Source organism: Scylla paramamosain, chromosome 23 (genome assembly GCF_035594125.1).
Source record: "Scylla paramamosain isolate STU-SP2022 chromosome 23, ASM3559412v1, whole genome shotgun sequence".
NCBI lineage: Eukaryota > Metazoa > Arthropoda > Malacostraca > Decapoda > Portunidae > Scylla > Scylla paramamosain.
The window spans coordinates 311,246-333,060 of NC_087173.1; the positions used below are offsets into that span (position 1 = coordinate 311,246).

At 39.6% G+C, this 21,815-nt stretch overlaps 1 protein-coding gene across 40 annotated transcripts in view; it reads left to right on the top strand.

The window, feature by feature from the left end:
- The window catches only part of LOC135111973 (circumsporozoite protein-like), a 184,500-nt gene that overhangs the window by 15,821 nt on the left and 146,864 nt on the right, over nt 1-21,815 (top strand). For 35 of the 40 annotated variants that reach the window (XM_064025667.1, XM_064025665.1, XM_064025666.1 and 32 more), the window contains exon 2: nt 3,750-3,803. The exons of 4 other annotated variants lie outside the window; for them this stretch is intronic. In XM_064025667.1, coding sequence (XP_063881737.1) covers nt 3,750-3,803 — 54 coding nt within the window. Of the gene's footprint in view, nt 1-3,749; nt 3,804-9,338; nt 9,932-21,815 lie in introns of those variants that run through there. One more of the 40 variants, XR_010273953.1, reaches the window with a different exon arrangement.

Below are 21,815 nucleotides of genomic sequence, written 5' to 3' on the forward strand. Positions count from 1 at the left end.
AATTATTTTCATGGTAATCAATCAAAACCGTGTATGATAACAGCTATTTGGAGAAGTTCATCTTATCCCCCATATAAGTAAAAGAGTATCAGAAAGATGCTACCACACACACACACACACACACACACACACACACACACACACCATAATGATCCCTTCCATGCGCATCACCTATTATTACTCTCCCCTCCTGCTGAAACCACGCAGGCTGAAACGAAACTGAATAAGATGAAAAAGATATAAGAAAAAAAAGCATTAGGGAGTAAAAGTGAAATCTGCACGAGCTGTTAAGCCGCCTGATGCTGTGAATGAATGAATGAATGAATGAATGAATGCATAAATGCCTCCCCCCTCCCTTCACACACACACACACACACACACACACACACACACACACACACACACACACACACACACACACACACACACACACACACACACACACACACACACTTTTTTGTCTACTCTATTGTCATAGCAAGTAATGCGCGCGCGCGCGCACACACACACACACACACACACACACACACACACACACACACACACACACACACACACACACACACACACATTTTTCGTGCCGCGAACGTACGTACATTCCACATGAATATTTTCCCCCCACTGCGTACTGTGTGTGTGTGTGTGTGTGTGTGTGTGTGTGTGTGTGTGTGTGTGTGTGTGTGTGTGTGTGCGTGCGCGCGCGCGCGCGCGCATTACTTGCCATGACAATAGAGTAGACAAAAAAGAATATAACAAAAGGTTATATTCCTTAATCCACCTTACATAAAGTATATATTTTAAAACATTGAATATTTATTACCTTGCATTTCTTGACTTCACTGAGTCTCGCTGAGAGACAAGGGAATGGCGAAGACCAAGAAGGGCGAGGAATCACCGTAAAAAAGTCACATTACGTATTTCCTTTTGGATGATTATCGACAATATTTAAAATAGAGCAGATTTCAAAAGGAGACCCGAATGTACGCCATAGTATTCAGAAAGTAGACGAAAGTTAGGTATTGTTTGTCACGACTGAGAAACATGTCAAGATTACTCATGTTATTCGGTATTCTCGTCTTCCTCCTCGTCTTCGTCGTCATCTTTACTAATCTTGCCCTCGTCCTCATTTTTGTCGCCTTGGTTATTCTTACCGTTCTTCTATTCCTCGTTCGCAGTCTTTTTTTTTTGTCTTTATTTTTATCTTTCACTTCCTCCTTTTCGTGCTTATGGTCTCGTTTCCATTTCTGGTATTGCTTCTATTGTTTGTTCTTACTCTTGTCTTTCTTTTTTTTTTTCTTCTCCTTCTTCTTTCTCTTCTTCTTCTTCTTCTTCTTCTTCTTCTTCTTCTTCTTCTTCTTCTTCTTCTTCTTCTTCTTCTTCTTCTTCTTCTTCTTCTTTCTTTCTTTCTTTCTTTTTCTTTTCTTCTTCTTCTTCTTCTCCTTCTTCTTCTTCTTCTTCTTCTTCTTCTTCTTCTTATCTTTTTTTTCATTTTTATCTCCTTTTCTCCTGTTGTTGTTATTGTTGTTGTTGTTGTTAATGGTGGTGGTGGTGGTGATGGTGATGGTGTTGCTGTTGTTGTTATTGTTGTTGTTGTTGTTGTTGTTGTTGTTGTTGTTGTTGTTGTTGTTGTTGTTTGCATCGTTTTTTTTTTCTTCTTGTTCTTCTTGTTCTTTGTTTTCTTTGTATTCTTTTTGTCGTCGTCGCTGTACCTTTTCCATATTTTATCATCATCATCATCATCATCATCATGATCATCATTACTTTTCTTCCATGGCCAAGACTGTTGATTTGCATACTGTGTTTATATTGTTCAAAGTTTTATCCTCTTACCCTCGAGAAAGTTTTCCTGGGAGCTATAATTAGTTTTTGTCTCCAATCTCTCTCTCTCTCTCTCTCTCTCTCTCTCTCTCTCTCTCTCTCTCTCTCTCTCTCTCTCTCTCTCTCTCTCTCTCTCTCTCTCTCTCTCTCTCTGCTTTTAGGAATTAAAAAATAAGTAGTTAATTCAGAAAGTCGTCTTTTTCAATTGCATAAAATTTCATATTCTTTTGACGTTTCATTTTGAAGCTTTCGGTAAAGATACGCAGTCCATTTGGCAGATGTTGATTTTGGAGGTGTTTTGATATCAAAATGTTCCTTTTAAAAATATTTTAGTATATAGTACTAGTGGTTGATAACTTTGTGATATGTTAATGTTGTATAGAAACACGTTTCGCGAGTTTGCAATTACAATTAGGATCATTTACTTTATTTCAGCTTATATTCAGTTCCTTTATAGTGTATGACGGTAATACATAACTTCAAAACAATATGTTATCCAAGATTCCTCTTGAAATTCAGAGCACATTTCGTACTATTTTTTCTGTTATAGTTTTATGTACATGCATTTTTTTTTCTTGTCATAGGAAATAAAATTTTCTCTACTAATATAAATATTACATGTTATAAATATTAAAACGCACACAACACTCACGACTCTGGGTATTGCAAATATTTAAAGTTTTTGTATTTACAAGCCCATTTATTGCAATGTGACGAATAATTAAACTGAAAGTAATTATATATATATATATATATATATATATATATATATATATATATATATATATATATATATATATATATATATATATATATATATATATATATATATATGAAATTAAAGGCATTAGAGAATGCTCAGTTCTATAGTTTATAGACATTAGCATTTTATCTCATCATCCTGCTGCCAGCTGCATCACGCACTCAAAGACGATATCCAAGATTCCTGGTCAGAGCTCCAGTGTCATCTACTTTCAGGCTCCCCAAGATTTAGTGAATACCTCGAGTACTGACATGTCACGATCACACGTGGATATGGATACTTGGGCAGTGTGTGAGCTTTCAGATGTATTGCTTCATCCAGACGAGTTAGCAGCACAAGCATGAAGGAGGGTGGATCTCACAGCTGTTCGCTTTTGTTGAGATCCTTACCAAGAAGCGGTGACATCCAGAACCAACAGCAACTACGATATCTTTGTGGTCTCTGGAGCCTTTGCTTGTTGTTGTTTCGTTGTGTAAGAGGTTATAGGGAACATCCTGTGTCCTCCCAGTAACCACACGAAAAGACAGGTATCTTACTAGGAGTGGTCAGAGAGTTGTTGTTGTTGTTGTTGTTGTTGTTGTTGTTATCAGAACCACAAACGGAGGAATGTGGATGTGTTGTATTACTGAACAACAATAAAGAAAGAAGAATAGATGAGTCAGGCCACCTTGGCAGAGATACTCAAAAGGGACTTTCATGTTTTGTGCCGTGAATACTTTTTATGGCTAGACTGAAGTGGTACTTATTATTTTCTAAGTATATCCTTGCTATTGTTTTTAGGTTTGTACCGCTGAATGTTGGGAAGCTTTTCACTTATTATTATTTTATTTTCTTATTTGATCTTGTTATATATGTAATTGTGCTTGTTCGTTTTATTTTGCTGCAGGTGTTGTGCATATTTAACATTCTCAGCGTTTCAAGTGTGTTCTGTTTTCAGTGTTGTTTTTCATGTATCCATGTGTTCTTGCTTGGAGGAATTTGACACGTTTTATTTATGACATTTCGTGTTTTTCTTCAGTATTTATTCTTTCCTTTTTTGTTCATGTGTATGTTGTAACTCATGCAATAAAGGATTTGTGTTGGTTCTGTTCATGATGCTTCATTTTTAGCTCTTTTTAGAATAGTCAAGCTGCATCACTTTCTTATGTGGATGTTTTGATATTTTCAGGAAAGGATGGCAGGTGGTGCCGCGGTGAACACTGCCAACACGTGCAGGAGGAAAGTGAGTACCTGCTTCATTACATCATGTGCACTCTGTTTGGAACTCGCTGTTAAACTTTTTTTTTTCCATGTCAACCGAAACCTGTCACTGTTGCCTGCCTTTCTCCTGTCACCTTCCCACGAATCTATGAAGGAAAGAAAGGATGTGCTTCCATGGTATCGTGTCAGTAGTATTATCCATTGAAGGATTAGTTTAAACCTTTTTCCAAAGCGTTGTTTTTGTCTCCCATTTTTGTGCCTTCCCAGGGTATATATATGAAAGAAGAAAGAATGTAAATTTAGTCTATAATGTTCATTGCAACATCTTACAGGGAAAAAGTCTTTAGTGGATTAACCGTAAATCTTTTTCAAAACTATAATTTTTGTATTTCAGTCCGTGTGCTTATTTTAGTGTATGCATAGAGGAAAGAAGGATACGAAATCATATATTTTCTATAATGGTGTCATCTTTTTGTTATAAATATTTACTTGGAGATTCAGTTGAAACCTAACAATTAGCTATCATTTTTCCGCTCATATATTTTTTTTCCGTATATATCTTTTGTATGTACGAATATGTGAGTGAAGAAAGGAAAGATGCAATTACAAAAAAAACTTTCCACAATAACAGGAATATTCACTTGAGAACTTTTTAGGTAACAAATATCAGATTTCTAATTTATCCGTTTATTTATCCTTTACTGTGTTTTACCGTTATGTAGATTAATAACATTTTGCACGTTATGATAAAGTGTGCTTGGAAACTATTACTGTAACACATTTCATTTAGTGTGAATTTGGTTTCCACAAAAAAAAATAAATAAATAAAATAAAATGAAATAAAAAAAAAATAGAATAAAATAAAAATCTTTCCTTCTATTTACATTTTCTTTGTTCAATGGGGAGTTTTCAGAACTATTGGTTGTCACCAGGTGGCAGCACAGACACAAACTCTTCTCTCACATACAAGCAATATCAGATATACCTACAGTGTTATTCTATTTATATGAAGATGCAATAGGCTTATATAATATATTTTTCTATGTAATCCCTTCTAAGTAGTAATACAAGTAAAATGAAACTCTTTTCATGAACAAATGTATATAATTTGTTTTTTTTAGTGAATCGGCATTTAGATTTATTTGGTCATCTTAAGATTTCCAAATGAATACACTCTTGATTGGAAACGTCTTAATCTAGACGACAGTAAACATAAAGGCAACATGTCTGTGACAGTCAAAAGTCCAAATTACATAGATCTCCTTCCTAGTTTATGGAAACGGCAATTTTAATAAAAAAATTGGCAACTCGAGTGTCCTGGCGATAGTAATGCTGTATCTCTATCCAAAACAAACACCTGACTCGGCCGCGCTGGTTGAACTTAAGAAACACGTTGTCGGACATGAAGTTGAATGGTGCTGCGGTGCCCATCTCCACTACGCCCTAAGCAATGGATTACGGCAGCTGGACACTACAGCAGCAGCAGGATCGCCTGAGAGATGTTTGTTTTGGTTCTCGATTACTTTGCCTTGTCGCTCGCTTCGTGAGAGGGATGCTAAAATACCCAGAAAAAGAAAAAAAAAAAAACTAGAGCCATATATCACGATGTTACTGAGTAGGTTGTGTCATACTATATAGTACAGGGTGATTTTTTATTTTTTTCATTGTCCAAATCAATAGTTTTTATACTTGTAATATGTTCTATTCAGAAAATGCTAGTATTTTACTCGATAATCACACACACACAAAAAAATGATTTGACCACATTCTCTCAATATTATCCATACCGGATATTGAAAAGTCGATACGTCATTTCAATAGTATCATGATGATCAATGTTCTATGCATCTTTACGCACCTGGGATTTACTACAACAATATTCTAGCTCTCTTTCCTACAGTTAGATGAGCAGCAACGACATCTAGCGATTTAGTTCCGATAACTCCCCATTGGTATTGATATTATTTTTGACTCTGATTTCCCGGGAAGCGTTACCACCTTGATATTTGTGACCTAACCTAAGGTAACTTTTTAGCGTCATAACCTTTGTTGCAGCTTTATTCAAGTAAAATCAAGGAGAGGAAAGCTTGTATTGTTCTGTGAAGTGTTGTTATTTGTCTGTGTGTGTGTTGACTGTCACCTTGAAAAGTCAAGGTGACGTGGGCCTTGATGACTAGAGCCGGCCCACACTATTTGTCTCCCTTTTTTTAGAGGCTCGTCGTTGTAGATTTCTGAAAATATTAGTTTCATCACTTTTTTTATTTTCCTTGTCATCGAATGAAAGAAAATTTATGATTTTCTTCATCATTTAGTAACGTATTGAATATCTTTGGAGGGATTATTCCCCTAGCAGAGCGAGATGGTTCTATTTTTGTTACCGCACCGCACACTATTTTTGTACACCCCACCGCTCCCGCCTGGCCCTGGAGGGTACAACGATGATTTGGCCAGGAGCACCTTTTGGTGTCCATCGCATATAAAAGTTTCGATTTCAGTTTCGGAAACACTTCTTGGTTGTTAACTTTTGAAGGCGTATCTTTCTTATTTTATGTAATTTCTTCTTCAGACTCACCTTTTTTGCTGTATTTTGCATATTTCGATTTATCGACATGTGGGCGAAGGTTTCTGCCTGGCAACTCTTGCAACTATCGCCTCATCACTACAGATCGAGCTGGAGGGCGCAAAATGCACGAATTATTTGCCATAACTCACTTCATATACGGGATAGCCAGTCTTGGTTGACACCATCAGACTCAGACACTTTTTTTTTTCTTTTTGTCTTGAGGGTTTAACACAGTCCTCTGATTTTGTGTTTGTCTTGTCGGATGCAGCAGCGGCGGGATCTTTTTCCTTCCTCGCGGCCAGACGACGAGGACTGGCTTTTTGCTGCTCCTCCTGACACACTCACAATTTACCGGTGAGTGACGGGGACGGAGCTGTTTTTGTAGCGCAGTGTACGTCCTTCCATTTTTATGTTTACATTTAAGTGACGCCTGTCATGCTTGCCTATGTTATTCCATGTGCATGTAAGGTAAGGCTGCTTGACAAAGTGTCTGACTCACTGCAGACACTTGCTTTATGCTGTACTGTAATAAACAAGTAATTTCTCAATGTAAAGGAAACAGTGAGTCACAAAAGTGCCTCTCAATACGATGTGGTAATAAAAAGTAGAATATGAAATAAATAGATAATAAATAAGTGAATAAATGAATAAATAAATAAATGGATGAATTAATGCATACCCTAGAGAACATTTCATACCTACTGAGCTTACCATAGCAAATACACTGATATGCTACAAAAAATGCACACAAGTATATGAAGATGGAAAAAAATGGGGGAAGTCTGTCTTGTGTTGTTATTTCTATGGTTACTGCTCTTCTGAATTTGCCATCAGCATGCGTCTCTCCTTCCCCACGCTGACGCTACACAACACTTTCACCTTTATTCCGTTCCCTTTCAGTAGTCCAGGAGTTAAGCAATATCTTCATTGTTTCATCCCCTTCATTGGTAAACTCTGGAATTCTCTGCCTGTTTCTGTTTTTTCCCCTTCCTGTGACTAGTTGTTTTAAGAGTACTGAGGCACTTCAAGAAACATATTTAGATTTTTTATTGTTGACTTTTTTTTTTTGTCTATATGTATGGAAGCGGCAACTGAAAAGATATTTTTTTGTTCCTCTGTTTGCCATTCACCAAGAAGATATGAGAGTGTGAGTATAAATAGTGGCTATATGCAAATGTTAGAATACCATTTTATACTGACTCTAAATTAAACATGTGTTGCATTGTTTACTGCAGTGTTTCAAGTTGAGCCGTCTAGTATCTTTTGCATCTAATTGATTTTTGTGTTCGGCTATTTGAATTTTTATTTCCAAATGAAGTTCCATGTTTTTAAGAAGCATAAAGGGTTGGAGGAAAAAAAAGCTTTCCTGAGTTGTAATAGGTGAATGTTAATAACAGTAGTAGTAGTAGTAGTAGTAGTAGTAGTAAAGAGCAGGATTATCAGCTGCAGTGACACCAATTCAGTTTTCCTATTATTTATATTTTCTTACTATTATTCCACACCTTGTCAATCCACGCAAGGGAAAAAAAAAGAAAAAAAAAGAAAACATATTTAAAAAGTGAGAGGCAAGACCAGCAAGTGAAACACGCCCTGCCTTCTCCATAGACTTCACGTGTTTACTGCCGCGCTTCCTGCCTGATAATTATACAGTCTTACGCTGGAGGCGCTTAATGTGGTGCATTTGTATGAAAGAATTTACATTTACTTTTTGCCATGAATATTTCTCTCTCTCTCTCTCTCTCTCTCTCTCTCTCTCTCTCTCTCTCTCTCTCTCTCTCTCTCTCTCTCTCTCTCTCTCTCTCTCTCTCTCTCTCTCTCTCTCTCTCTCTCTCCAGAGGAATACAAAGGAATGCAACGGAATTCCAAACCTTGAGGTATTGACGAGGCTGTTTGGATAATTATTCTACATTAACTATTATTGGGAGATACAGGATAGTACAGAAGGTTCCTCCCCACCAATCCCTCCAGCAGAAGCTGACAAGATACAGGAATTAATACCACGTGGTATAGAAAAACCACATAGAACTTGAGAGAATAGTGAGGGAAAGAGTTGTGGTCTGTCTACTTTTGTTTGTGAGGGAGAGTGTAAATGCATGATAGTTGTGTGATGTGGTGTGTGCGTAGCGCAGGTGAAGGCACAGTTTGGTTGTTGAGGGGTGGTGCAGCATCCTTGCGTTGCGCTTTCCAGGGAGGCGGCAGTCAATCAGGCCACAGCTTCGGTCACTGGGTCTGTGTACCTTCCCTTTAGAGGCTGCATACACAGGTTATCCCCTGCAACTTTGACCTCTAGTACTTAAAATCACAAAGTTGATCAATAACAGGAGAATGCGGACGAAGAAAATGAGGATTACATGTGATTACAATGGATAACCAAAATAGAAACACTTCCACAGGTCTTTACATATCGCTTTGGAATTAATTTAGATTAACTACCATTTAGTAATGTAAGCTAGATCAGTGTATGACTTCTGCCAAACTGACACGCCCTTGTGCTTGTGCTGGCGTGGGAAAACCATCGTGCAGTGTGGGAAAAACTGACTGCATTTTGATTGGAAAGAATGAAGTGAGATTTTATCATTATTCCTATGCAAAAAAAAAAAAAAAAGAGGAGGAGGAGGAAGAGGAGGAGGAGGTGGTGGTTGTGGTGGTGGTGGTGGTGGTGGTGGTGGACGTGGTGGTGGTGGTGTTGGTGGTAGAGTTCATAATTTTTCTGTTCCTCCTCCTTAGGGTGAATTGTAGATTTTTTTCACTCTTCTCAAAATTGCACAAGTTTTTCTTTCTTATTGCACAAAATAAAATAAAAAATCAATATTTCCGAAAAGACGGTATTCAAATTTAAGAGAAAGAAAGCTTTTACACTTGTCTTATTCATTGTGACGTAACATTCTGAGGTAATTTGTGCGCCCACAGGCAGAGACAAAAGGGTGTTTGAAGTGGACGCTTTTGCTAATGCCGTTATTACTCTCTAGTGCAGTGGTTTTCATCTCTTTTCAGGCCACGGGCCACTAACAAAAACAAAAAGAAAATGTGGACCCTTTCAATTTTGTTTTAATACAACTAATCAACACTGCAGTTCGGTGGCCAGTGGCCACAGGCACGGTGGTCCACAGCACTTGACGACTCGTGTAGCCGCGTGGAAGCTGACAGAAATGAACAGGATGGCTCGTCACCTTGACGCGTATAGTACAAGTATGTTCTCAGGCCCTAGTCCCGGATGGCGGCGTGAATCTTGAACATTCGTTGTAGATTAAACTTAGAAGTGACTCGAAGTATTACCTAACAGCTACAACTTAGACTGTCAATGGTTCTCTTAGATAGAAATGTAATAATAGTAGTTATTCATTTTGATCAAATTGTTCATACTGAATTTTCCATTTAATTTTTATCAGCAAATACAGTAGGCATCCTGTGGACCACCCTAAAGAGTCACTGTGGACCACCAGTTGAGAACCATTTCTCCAGTATGATTGTTTCATGTGGAAGGGTCAAATAATTTAAAAGGACTCTTGAGGATTCTTCGGGACTGAATGTAATGCAGGTCTTGCGAGTGATGCTCGTCAGAGAGAAGCATGTGTTCTTTAAAATTTCAGTACTTTTTTTTCTTTTTCTGTGCGTTGAGTTAGGTATTCATTTACTTTTATGATCAAGTGTCATCTGACTACCACTTAGTGCTTCCTTGAACTGCCTTACTACGGTTCTTTTCATGGAAAAAATTCCAAATAACGTGTTACATTTCATTGGTGGCATGATTTCCCTTTAAAATGAATGCAAAGCAATCAATGTGGCACGTTCCATATCCATTATTGTGTCACTTTATTATGCATACAAACACTCCTATTAACGTATCACATCCCGCCCCTGGTGTGATTCCCCTCACCATGAATACAAAGCAATCCAAACGCTACAGTTCAGCCCTGCTCATGAAACACACGCTCTGATACAACTAGGCTTTTCACTTACTTTCAGCCCTTGTTTTCTCTTTAATAGTGCGAGAGTTGACTGGCCTCTTCACTCTTTGATCCCTTTCACAGTTAAACTCCGTAATTCACCCTGATTTTTATCTAACTTCCCAAACTTGTTATGACTTGAACTGATCATATATGTTTACTCACCTCCGTATGACTTGAGTTGCTATAAGAGACGAGTATCAAGACACCTTCCTAACTAAATGAACCAACCTGATTTAACTCTCTTTTCCATCCACTCTTTACCATGCGGAAATTAAGTGGTATTGTAAACTGTAACCAAATTGTTACCCTTATGATCTATTCTAGACTCTAATAAGTGATCTGGAGACTATGATAATAACACGCTCCCTCCACTGCACACCAGCTGTCCGTAATGTATCATGTCCAGTGGCTGTTAATATAAACTGACGCTCTATTAACCTGTCATCACTAATCAGTAATCATTCACGCACAAGCTCATCCTCGTCACCACAACATCACCGTCACCGTCACCATCACCACAGCTTACACAACACTCCACCATGATTCTGTCCCATACATCACCCCCGCCACAAATAATTATTTCTAATTAATCTTCCGTCCGTCACCACCACCACCACCACCACCACCACCACACCTCACTCTCAACTTCTCCCATTTTCACGAGCTCCTTTCTTCTCTTCCCTCGCTCCACCATCCTACATCCTCTCTCCCTTACGTTCCATCCTTCCTTTTGCCGACATAATGCTTGCAACAGACGCCCCTCCTCTTCCTCCCCCTCCTCCTCCAGTCCCGTAGTATTAGCAGGGCCTGGTCTCCCCTTATAAGCAGGGAGCTGTGGGAGGAACTGGAGGGATGCTTAGTGGAACATGTCGAAATAGCGTTGCCTAGCCGCCGCCGAGTATAGGAGTGTATTGAGGGTGCATTATCTCGGTACAGTGGCGGTGAACGGGGAGATGGATCGGTGAGTATGTTCAGGCGCAGATAGAGAAATGTGTTGTTGGTCTGACGAATTGATTAATGAATAGGTATCTGGTTGAACAGGTAGAGTTATAGATAGATGGCTGGATGGGTAAATGGTTAAATAGATCGACTGGCTGATAAATAGATATATAGATGGACAGATGGATGGATAGATAGATTGATAGATAAATGAATAAATGAATAAGTATTTAATTAGATATAAAAATAAATAGATGGGTAGATAAACAGTTCAGTAAGTAGAAAATAGATTAGGTAAATAGACAGACAGACAGAGAGACAGACAGATAGACAGACAGACATACTGAATTAACGTGTCGTGTTCTGAGATATTGCAAGGAATTGGTTTATAAATTGTACTGTAAAACTCACAAACATTTTCATATTTTAATTAATAACTACTAATTATTTACATTTCTTAAAATTCAAAATTTCTCACTCACATTCATCTTTAAATCATTGAAAGTTATTATATGTTACCTTATATCTCTTCAACATATTCACTGATCAACGCAATCATCGTGCAAAACACAGACAATATCACATGCACAAACACAACAAATATTCATTCGGCGCCATTAATGTTCAGTGAGAAAAACACACATGATATCAGCAACACATCAATCACTATAAACATTCCATTTCTTCTTTCTTCTGACTTATTTTATCTTCACTTCTTTCTTTTTCCTTATTTTGTTTTCTTTCGTCTTTTCTTCGTTTTTTTTTTTTTTTGACAGTGCAATATATATTGTGGTATGGGGGTCACCACAAACGATAATTCTTCAAATTAGATTGATGTAAGTGGTGGCGTTCCTCAGTGTTCAGTCTTAGGACCGATCCTCTTCATAATATATATCGATGACATAGACGAAGGAATCAGAAGTAAACTGTCAAAATTCACAGATACTGAAATTGCTAACAAGACTGACACCAAACCAACGTCAAATTTTGCAAAATGATGTATACACTCTCATTGAATGGTGTGAAACGTGGCTTATAACTTTGATTTTGATAAATGCCACGTATTAAATATAGGAAATAGTAATCTGCTGGAAAATTATAAAAAGTAATCCCCCATCAATAGTTTGGATCCTGAGAAAGATCTGGGAGTTTTAGTGACAGCAGATCTTAAACCAAGCAAACACTGTACCGAAGTCATTGAAATTGCTAATAAATTAATAGTTTTCATTAAGAAGATCTTTCACCTTCAAATCTGAAAAAAAAAAATTTGGCCTTGTACAACTCACTTGTACCTCCTCATCTTGAATATAATGTACAGTTTTTGTCATCCTACTACAGAAGGAATATTGAGAAATTAGAAAAAAAGACAATACGAAGTAGAGTAACGAAAATTACTTGAAAGCTTCGCAATTAACCCTACAAGGAACGTCTAAAAGAACGAGATCTATTCTCCCTATCCAAACGCAGGCTAAGAGGGGATCTGATATTGCTTTACTAAACTTTTAAGGGTTTCACAAATATGAGACCCGAATTCTTCCTAAGACTCAACATGTCTAATATTACAAGAAACAATAGCAAATAATAGGTAAGCGATTTCAAACAAATGAAGCCAAACATTTTACTTCAATCGTGTCATAAATATGTGGAATTGTGTTCCATCAAGCGTCGTTAACTCAGGTACTGTACACTCATTGAAAACCTGTCTTGACAAGTATGTAGACACTAATTCCCGGTTGTCATTGTTCATGTCTGAATAACGAACACGTTCACTCCGTACTGTCCGTGCTGGCATGTAGATTGTATGTGGTAGAAGTAGTCCTCCTCTCTTTCTTAGTTTCCTCTCACATTCCATGTTGTTTTTTATTTCTATACAACATGGTACCATTTCCTTTCTCAGGTGAGCCTTGCCTGGAGGGATAGGGAGTGGGGGATGGAAGGACCCTTCTTCTGTGCTATCCTTTGCCTACCACTAATAGAGTAGAATACCCAAACACCACCTAAACAGTCACCCAAACAGACTTGTAAGAACCTCTTGGTCTGTTGCTGTTTGGACTTTTTTTTTTTCTGCAAAACAAATAGATTCTGTACATAAGTAAGAGAGAGAAAAAAAAAAACAGTAGAAAATATAGATGTAAATGCCAATGACACCGTGCATTGCTTAAAAAAATAAAGAAAAAAACAAGGTCTCCATCGTTACAAATACTGAACTATCAAAACTTACAACTTACAAGATACGACACGGAGATAAAAGGACACAAACCCGCTACACTACAATGATGGTGCTGGTGACGATGATGACGGTAATAATAATAATTATAATGGTAATAATAATAGTAATAATGATTATAATATATAATAATATATAATAATAATAATAATAATAATAATAATAATAATAATAATAACAACAACAACAGTACCACTTCACTACGTATCGTCTCACGCGGGGAGCAGGGGTGGGAGGGGCACAGGTCTTTCTTCTTTTTCATGCAGTATTCTTTTTTTTTTATACCTATGAAGCATAAACACACTTGCAGCCTCCGCTGGTCCCCCTACCCTCTCTCTCTTAATCCCTCCCGACGCCGCCCTTCCTCCCAGTCGGAAGCTTTCATCCTGCTGAGAGGTAGTAAAGCCTGTGTGAAGAAGTGAGTGCTTCACCAGCTTTTTCAATGACATAATTTGATTGATGTCTGTGTTGAGAGTGGACGTGAATTACGAATAAAGCAATCCGTGGTTCTCTGGGCTGAGTCATTCTCGTGCTGCAGGATGGACAGGTGTAATGTTGTGTTGTTGTTATTGTTGTTGGTGATGGTGGTGGTGGTGCAGCACAGGGGAGGGTTCCAGGAGGCGACTCCAGACACAAGGAATGCCCGCCTCTGTAAAGTTCTCTGATCTCACCTACTGCTATTTGCACTCCACGACATACTCCCACAAGTCAACAATTATCTAATTATCACTGTGGGAATGAACGCTCACTTTAGAATCAGCAGCAGTTTTTCTTATTGAACTTTTGGTGCTGCATGAACACTGGAGGGGAAATCATGTGTTCAAATATATCTTGTTTACCGTTGGGGTTTCATGGCGTAGTGACAGTCTTGGGAACCCAGTGTGTGTGGGATGCCAGCGGTCATATCCCATAGAAAATGAAATAAATAAATAACGTAATGAAATTAATTAACATCATAATTCTTTAATACATACTGGCGTGAACATTAGATGGGGAAATAGACCAACTTTACAAAAAAGATGGGGAAGATGGGGAAATAGACCAACTTTAAAAAAAAGAAAAAGGGCCCTCGTGGCCCAGTGGGTAGAGTGATGCACTTGGAGTTTGGCGTGAGGGAAGTGAGGGGCGCGTAGGTTCGAACCCCCCTCTCGGAACTCACAAAAACCTTCAAAGAGCATCCCTCCATCACCATGTGTGCCTCAAACACACAGGTACGGTGATGGAGCTGCCCACGGGGAGGAGGGGAGGTGAGTGCGCAGCACCTCCCTACCCCTCCCCAGGGGAGGAAGGCACCGCCTTACCGCCCCCGGGAGAGCAAGGGAGGTGAGTGCACAGCGCTTCCCTTCTCTCCCCTACCTAACCCTGGCAAGTCTACGGACTACCAGGCAAAAAATAATAAAAAAAAAAAAAAATAAAAAAATAAAATAAAAAAAAAAAAAATAAAAATAAAGGTAAGTGCATAGCACTTCCCTTCTCTCCACCTAACAGGAAAAAATAAATAAAAAAAACATAAAGGTGAGTGCATAGCACTTCCCTTCTCTCCCAACCTACCAGGCAAAAGATAGAAAAAAAAATAATAATAATAATAAAAATTAAGGTGAGTTCATAGCAGTTCCCTTCTCTCCCAACCTTCCCTGCAAAAAAAAAATTAGATAAATAAATAAATAAATAAAATAAAATAAATAAATAAAGCAAATAAGTAAATAAATGAATAAAATAAAAATAAAAGCCACCCTACCACCTCGGACCTCGGGAGAGCAAGAGAGGTGAGTGCACAGCACTTCCCTTCTCTCCCCAAGTCTACGGACTACCACACCAAAAAGAATAAAATATATACAGGTATAAAGAAAAAAAAAACAATAAAATAAATAGAAAATAAAATAAAATAAATAAATTAAATTAAATTAACAAAAAATAAATAAAGTAAAAACCAAAAAACTCCTAATTCCCCCCGTCAATAAAAGTGACTAAGTCTGGCAATCAACAATAAATAATAAAAATAAATCAATACCAACCTGACTGATCCTGACAACTCCAAAGACCACAACCCCACCTGTGAAGCACGGGAGGTGAGTGTGCAGCACCTCCCTACCCTTCCCAGTCTCCCAGTTTGACTTTGACCAACAATCTGACTCATTCTAGCAACTCCAACTGTACAGACCACCACCAGTACTCCAGTACTCCCCACCCTGGCAACTGATCCTGGCAAGGTGAGTGCGTAGCACTTCCCGTGACTCATCCTGGCAACTCTAAAGACCCACCATACTGACTGACCCTGGGAAGCACGGGAGGTGAGTGTGCAGCACCTCCCTACCCTTCCCAGTCTCCTGTCAATCTGACTCATCCTACCAACTCCAAAGAGCAACTCCAACTCTACAGACCACCACCACCACCACCCCTCTGATCTTGGCAAGGTGAGTGCGTAGCACTTCCCTTGTCTGACCCTGACTGACTGACCCTGGCAGCTCAAAAAAACAAACAACCTGCCTGATTTACAGATATGTAATCACCAAACTGACTGGCCCTGGGGAGCATGTGAGGTGAGTGTGCAGCACCTCCCTACACTTCCCAGTCTCCCAGTTTGACCTTACTCATCCTGGCAACTTCTAAGAGCAACTCTCTGACACTGTGACTCTGATACCTACATCCCTACATCTTACCCTGTCCAGGGTAGGTGAGTGCGTAGCACTTCCCTACCACCAGCCTGACTGACCCTGGCAACTCTAAAAACAACCATCCTGACTGACTTACAAATCTTACTCTAATCTGGCAACAGACCACCAAATTGACTGACCGTGGGGAGCATGGGAGGTGAGTGTGCAGCACCTCCCTACCCTTCCCAGTCTCCCAGTTTGACTTCCACCACCAATGTGACTCATCCTACCAGCTCCAAATCTACCACCACCACCACCCCTCTGATCGTGGCAAGGTGAGTGCGTAGCACTTCCCTGGGCTTGACTGACTGACCCTGGCAACTCCAAAAATAACCAACCTGACAGATGTTACAAATGTAACCTGGGAAGCATGGGAGGTGAGTGTGCAGCACCTCCCTACCCTTCCCAGTCTTCCACCAACCTGACTTGAATTATGACTGGGGAGCAGGGGAGGTGAGTGTGCAGCACCTCCCTACCCTTCCCAGTCTTCCACCAACCTGACTTGAATTATGACTGGGGAGCAGGGGAGGTGAGTGTGCAGCACCTCCTACTTTCTCCACTCTGTCTACCCTACCACCTACCAACTCAGACCATCAAACTGACTGTCTTAGAACAAGAAGAGGAAGCAACGCCATCAGAGGAAGAAGAAGCAGCAGCAGTAGCAGCAGCAGCAGCAGCAGCAGCATTACCGCCATCAGAGAAAGAAATCAAGAAAAAGAAGCAGAGAAAAAGAACTACCACCACTGCTCTCAGAGGAAGAAGCAGCAGCGTCACCGCCATCAGAGGAAGAAATATATATATGTAAACTACGACTGGTCAAATCTCCGTTGGCGCCAGGCAAAGTTCGACCTGTGATAGGCTGTGTTTAGAGAGAGAGAGAGAAAAAAAAGAATTCCTTGAAAGGAAACTACGCTAACTCAGGGGAGTCAGTTAGGGGACTGACTGTGAAAGTGCCAGGCAAAGCTGCTGCTTCAGACATCCACACTTCAACTTCAACAATGCATGCGAGAATGTTGCTGTATTATTCCTCCTATTCCTTCTTCTTTTTCTTCTCCTGCAGAAGACTGTCTTATTACTACGTAATTTTTTTTCTCATAATTTATTGAATGTTATTCTATTTATTTCTTTTTTTCAGTATTTCCACCTTTTCTAAATCCATCCATCCTTTAAATTAAATAAATTTAATAAATTTATGTACACTTGAGCCTTGGACAACTGATTACAAAAGAATTACATGAATATTTGACTTTTTTTCTTTGGTCTTAAAACGCCACATCTCAAACACATGAGGCGCGGGTTGCGTTTGAGTGTACTGTAATATACCAATATAATACATGAATTTGTAATACTTTAATCACAATTTATATCTTTTCATACTAAGCAGTATGGCAACTTACTTCTTCTTCCTCATGACACTGGTCATGTCATGTACACTTCCATGTAGCCAACAATTCTGGGTAACCTTTGAAAAATATCATGCATCCTGGTGTGCACCATGCAACCAGGCTGACTTAACCTACGCCTCTGTTACCTAAGCTGGACACTTGAACAACTATAAATGCATTTTGTCTATCTTAGCTCCTGCAGGGCCGAGGTGGACAGGTGTTTGTCCAGGATGCCTCGTGTTACTTCTCACCGCGTGTTTTATCTGTTGGAGATTATTACACTAAATATGCTGCTGCTCCTGCTGCTGCTGCTGCTGCTGGTGTTGCTGTTGCCGTCGCTGATCTTGCTGCTGTTGTTGGTATTGCTGCTTTTCCTTCCTTCCACAACAACAACAACAACAAAAGGAGCAACTACTACTGTTACTACTACTACTACTACTACTACTACTACTACTACTACTACTACTACTACTACTACTACTACTCCTGCTGCTGCTGCTGCTGCTACTATAGCTGCTGCTGCTGCTGCTGCTGCTGCTACTGCTGCTGCTGTTGCTGCTGCTGCTGCTGCTGCTGCTGCTGCTGCTGCTGCTGCTACTAGTGCTTAACTTTACAAAAATCATCACTGTCGTTTTTGTCGTCGTGCGTGCGGTGACTCTAATCGTCGTCGTCCTCGTTCTCATCGTCGTGGTCGTAACAGTAGCATCGCCTGTCAGAGTAAAAAGACAGGCTAAAAGAATACCAGAGGTCACAGAGAACTGGAACGGGAAAAGCACCACATTAATTGTTACCTGTGGAGAACAAAACAAAATATACCGGATACATGACAGAACAACAGCATTTCTTTAATTAACGTGTGTGTGTGTGTGTGTGTGTGTGTGTGTGTGTGTGTGTGTGTGTGTGTACAGCGAGGGAGAGTTACATAAAGTTACATAGAAATACAGGCCACAACAAACCTTGCGGTTCTCACGAGATGATCTGTCCTAGGGCTACTAAGGTGATAGTAGAAGAAAAGGACAGCAAAGCGGAAGGCTCTCTCCTCACCCTCCACTCCCTCCGTCATAAGCCGTACAGGAAGCAAATCTGAAGTAAATACCTTACTGGGTTAGAGAAGGAAAACCCGAAGGAAAATTTATAGGAAAGAATGAAAATAGATGAAATGAGGTGCCCTCATTTCCTGGAGGCAAGGAGTTTTAATCTGTAACAAACAAACACTGTTACCCGCGGATTTGAGGTAAAATATTTATCAAGACGGCGTTTCAAGTTTCCTACGGTATTGCAAAAAAAATAAAAAAAAAAAACCCTGCCAGAAATTAAGCACATGTATGGCGCTCCCTTTGACTGCGGTTCAAGCTGGTGGCGGCGACCTGGTGGTGGTGGTGGTGGTGGTGGTGGCGATGGTTGTGGCTGGGAAGTTAACCAATTTAATTTCGTTTTCATTTCTATATATAATTAGTTTTTTTTTTTCTCTCTCTCTCTCTCTCTCTCTCTCTCTCTCTCTCTCTCTCTCTCTCTCTCTCTCTCTCTCTCTCTCTCTCTCTCTCTCTCTCTCTCTCTCTCTCTCGGGAGTTCCTTGATGAATTGCCATGTTCTCATGACTCTCTCCTACTATTTATTGGTCTTTCATCTTTTTATATCCTGCATGAGTCTGCTCCCGGGAATTAGGTATGGTAGTTGTACGGTGATAAATAATATTTCAGTGCGACCTTTGCAATATCTTCCTTTATTTATGAAAGCTTTCGTTACTGTGAAGTGTGGCTCGAATATTATTATTGTTTTTTTTATGTAAATATTTTTCGTTATATTTGTCCAGCACATTTTTGTTATGCGCGAAGAAAGTAAGTGATCATTTAAATCCTGAACTTTAATTTCATTTGCATAAAGTTTAAATTAGAGAGTGAAATGAAGAAAGACTCCTTAACGTGTGGGAAGTGCCTGCCAACCTACTATGGAGGGTGTGCTGCGCAAATCATGATTGTATAGGAGCGTGATGTAACCTGTTCACACTGATACCACTTACAGACAAGCCTTCAAGTACCTTGGTATTACGTAGTTGTGATTTAAATAATGTGTTGACTTGTTTAGGTAATCATCAGAGAGAGAGAGAGAGAGAGAGAGAGAGAGAGAGAGAGAGAGAGAGAGAGAGAGAGAGAGAGAGAAAGCGGACAGGAAGGCAGACGGTCAAACAAACAGGCAGGGAGGCAAGCAAGCAAACAAGCAAGCAAGGAGGCAGACAGACTAACAGGCAGGGAAAGAGGTGGATGGACATACAAAAAAGAAAGAAAGAAAGCAGGCAGACAGACAGAGTGACAGGGAAATAGTCAGCCTAACTTGAAGAGGATAGGCAGGCAAAGAAGCAGGCAGACAGGCAGGCAGGCAAAAATAGAAGGCAAGCAGGCAGACAGAGAAACAGACAAATAGACAGAGGGACAGATGGATGTGCGGGCAGACACAGACATGGACAAAGTAGTTTTAAATAGCGGCAGAAACTGGTATATTTCATTCTAAAGAGTATATTTGCACAATTTTTTTTGTAAAGCACTTTAATAAATATTTTACCGTGCCCTGCAGCGAGTACTTAACCAAAAATCCAACTGAATTAGTCATTGGGATATTAATACAGCATAATGTTTGCATAATATAAACGTATGCCTCTTCCGTTACTCGTATATTCTTTTGTGATAACAATTACTGTAAGCGAAGAAAATGCATACATAGTGACCTAACTATATTTTTTCTTTCATAGCCTCGTATTTACGGTATGCCATTTTTCAGGCACAATACGTAGTTGTCATTGATTTCCTAAAACTACTAAATATACCAGAAGACAGACCTACTGACTCATACTCGTAAATATTGTTCCACTCGTAATGTTACACACACACACACACACACACACACCATTGATACAAATATATGCACTGCAACAAAGCAACAGAAATTGGGATGCTCATTCTTACAGAACATTATAGTGAACATATGAGGCAGAGATAAACAAACAGACGCAGACAGACAGATTGATTTAAAACACTTAGTAACATGTACTTGTTATAAGCAATTCTAAGTGACCATTAATTTCTTGTTCATTCCCATTCATTCAAGCATTTCAGTGTTGAGACGCAAAGGTAGTGTAAGTGTTGAGGCAGCGGTGGTAGTGGCCCCTTCACCTCGCAGCGAGGCAGGAAGGGGAGGTGAGGGACACCAGCAGTGACTGGCCTGAAGGCGCCTTGCGTCTCGCTTCCTCTTTGCGACCCTCTCCCTTGTTTGCCTTTATCCATCAATCGCAACATGACTTGTGTTCCTCCTCTTCAGTCTCACTTAACTACCACCTTCATATTCTAGACACACTACTTACCCTCCTTGCTTCAGCTCAAGGTTTTCCAAGGTCAGTTGAATTGCTCGTCTTCTCGGACTTACGCTAACGGAGCTAATCTGCGCATGGCTTAGCAGTGTATCCTATGGACTGTCGGCTTTTCTGTCATCCTGGTACACGCGGCGATGGTACCAAGGGAATCATTGTCTTGGCGGAGTGTTAGGGAGGGTGAGGCAAGGCATGGCAGGGTATCTCTTGACTGGAAACCTTAAGTAAGGTAATCTAAGCGAAGTCGAACTGGAAGGTTTGCAATAAAATTAGTGTTGCTACTCAAGCTGAAGGAGGATTGTTAGGATGTTACTTCTTAGGAAATAGCTTTACTTATTGAAATATAGTAAAGATGGGTAAAAGAGAGAAGGTGAATTCTGCTTGGGAGCAAGATATGGTTTCAGACAGAGAGAAAGAGAGAGAGAGAGAGAGAGAGAGAGAGAGAGAGAGAGAGAGAGAGAGAGAGAGAGAGAGAGAGAGAGAGAGAGAGAGTCCTAACAGTGAAAGCTTTAAGTTCAGTGAAATAGCATCATTATTCTTCATTGACACTCTTAAGCTGCAGACGCTAGAAAGAAATCAGTCACAACCCAGAAGACTTGACATAGAAAAGTAGATCCAACTGTTTCCATATTTTCTCTTGAATATAAAGAACAGATAATAGATTGACAATAACGAAACGATTTACTCGTAAGAGGCTTTGCTTGGGATGAGAGGAGGTTAGGGAGTCCTGTTCTGGAGTGAAGCCGTAAACACTGGTGATGTAGAACTGAAATAAGAATTTGTCTCATCGTTGTCTCGTCAACAGCATTCAGTAACGTTCCTTTATAAACTAAATGAAATCCCACTCTTGTTTTAATACTAAGTAGGATAAACAGAAGCATAAAGTAGAACCTGCATCTAAATATTTCAAATAAAAGTGTAGTCTCATACATATTAGTCTAAGTGGACCCAAGTT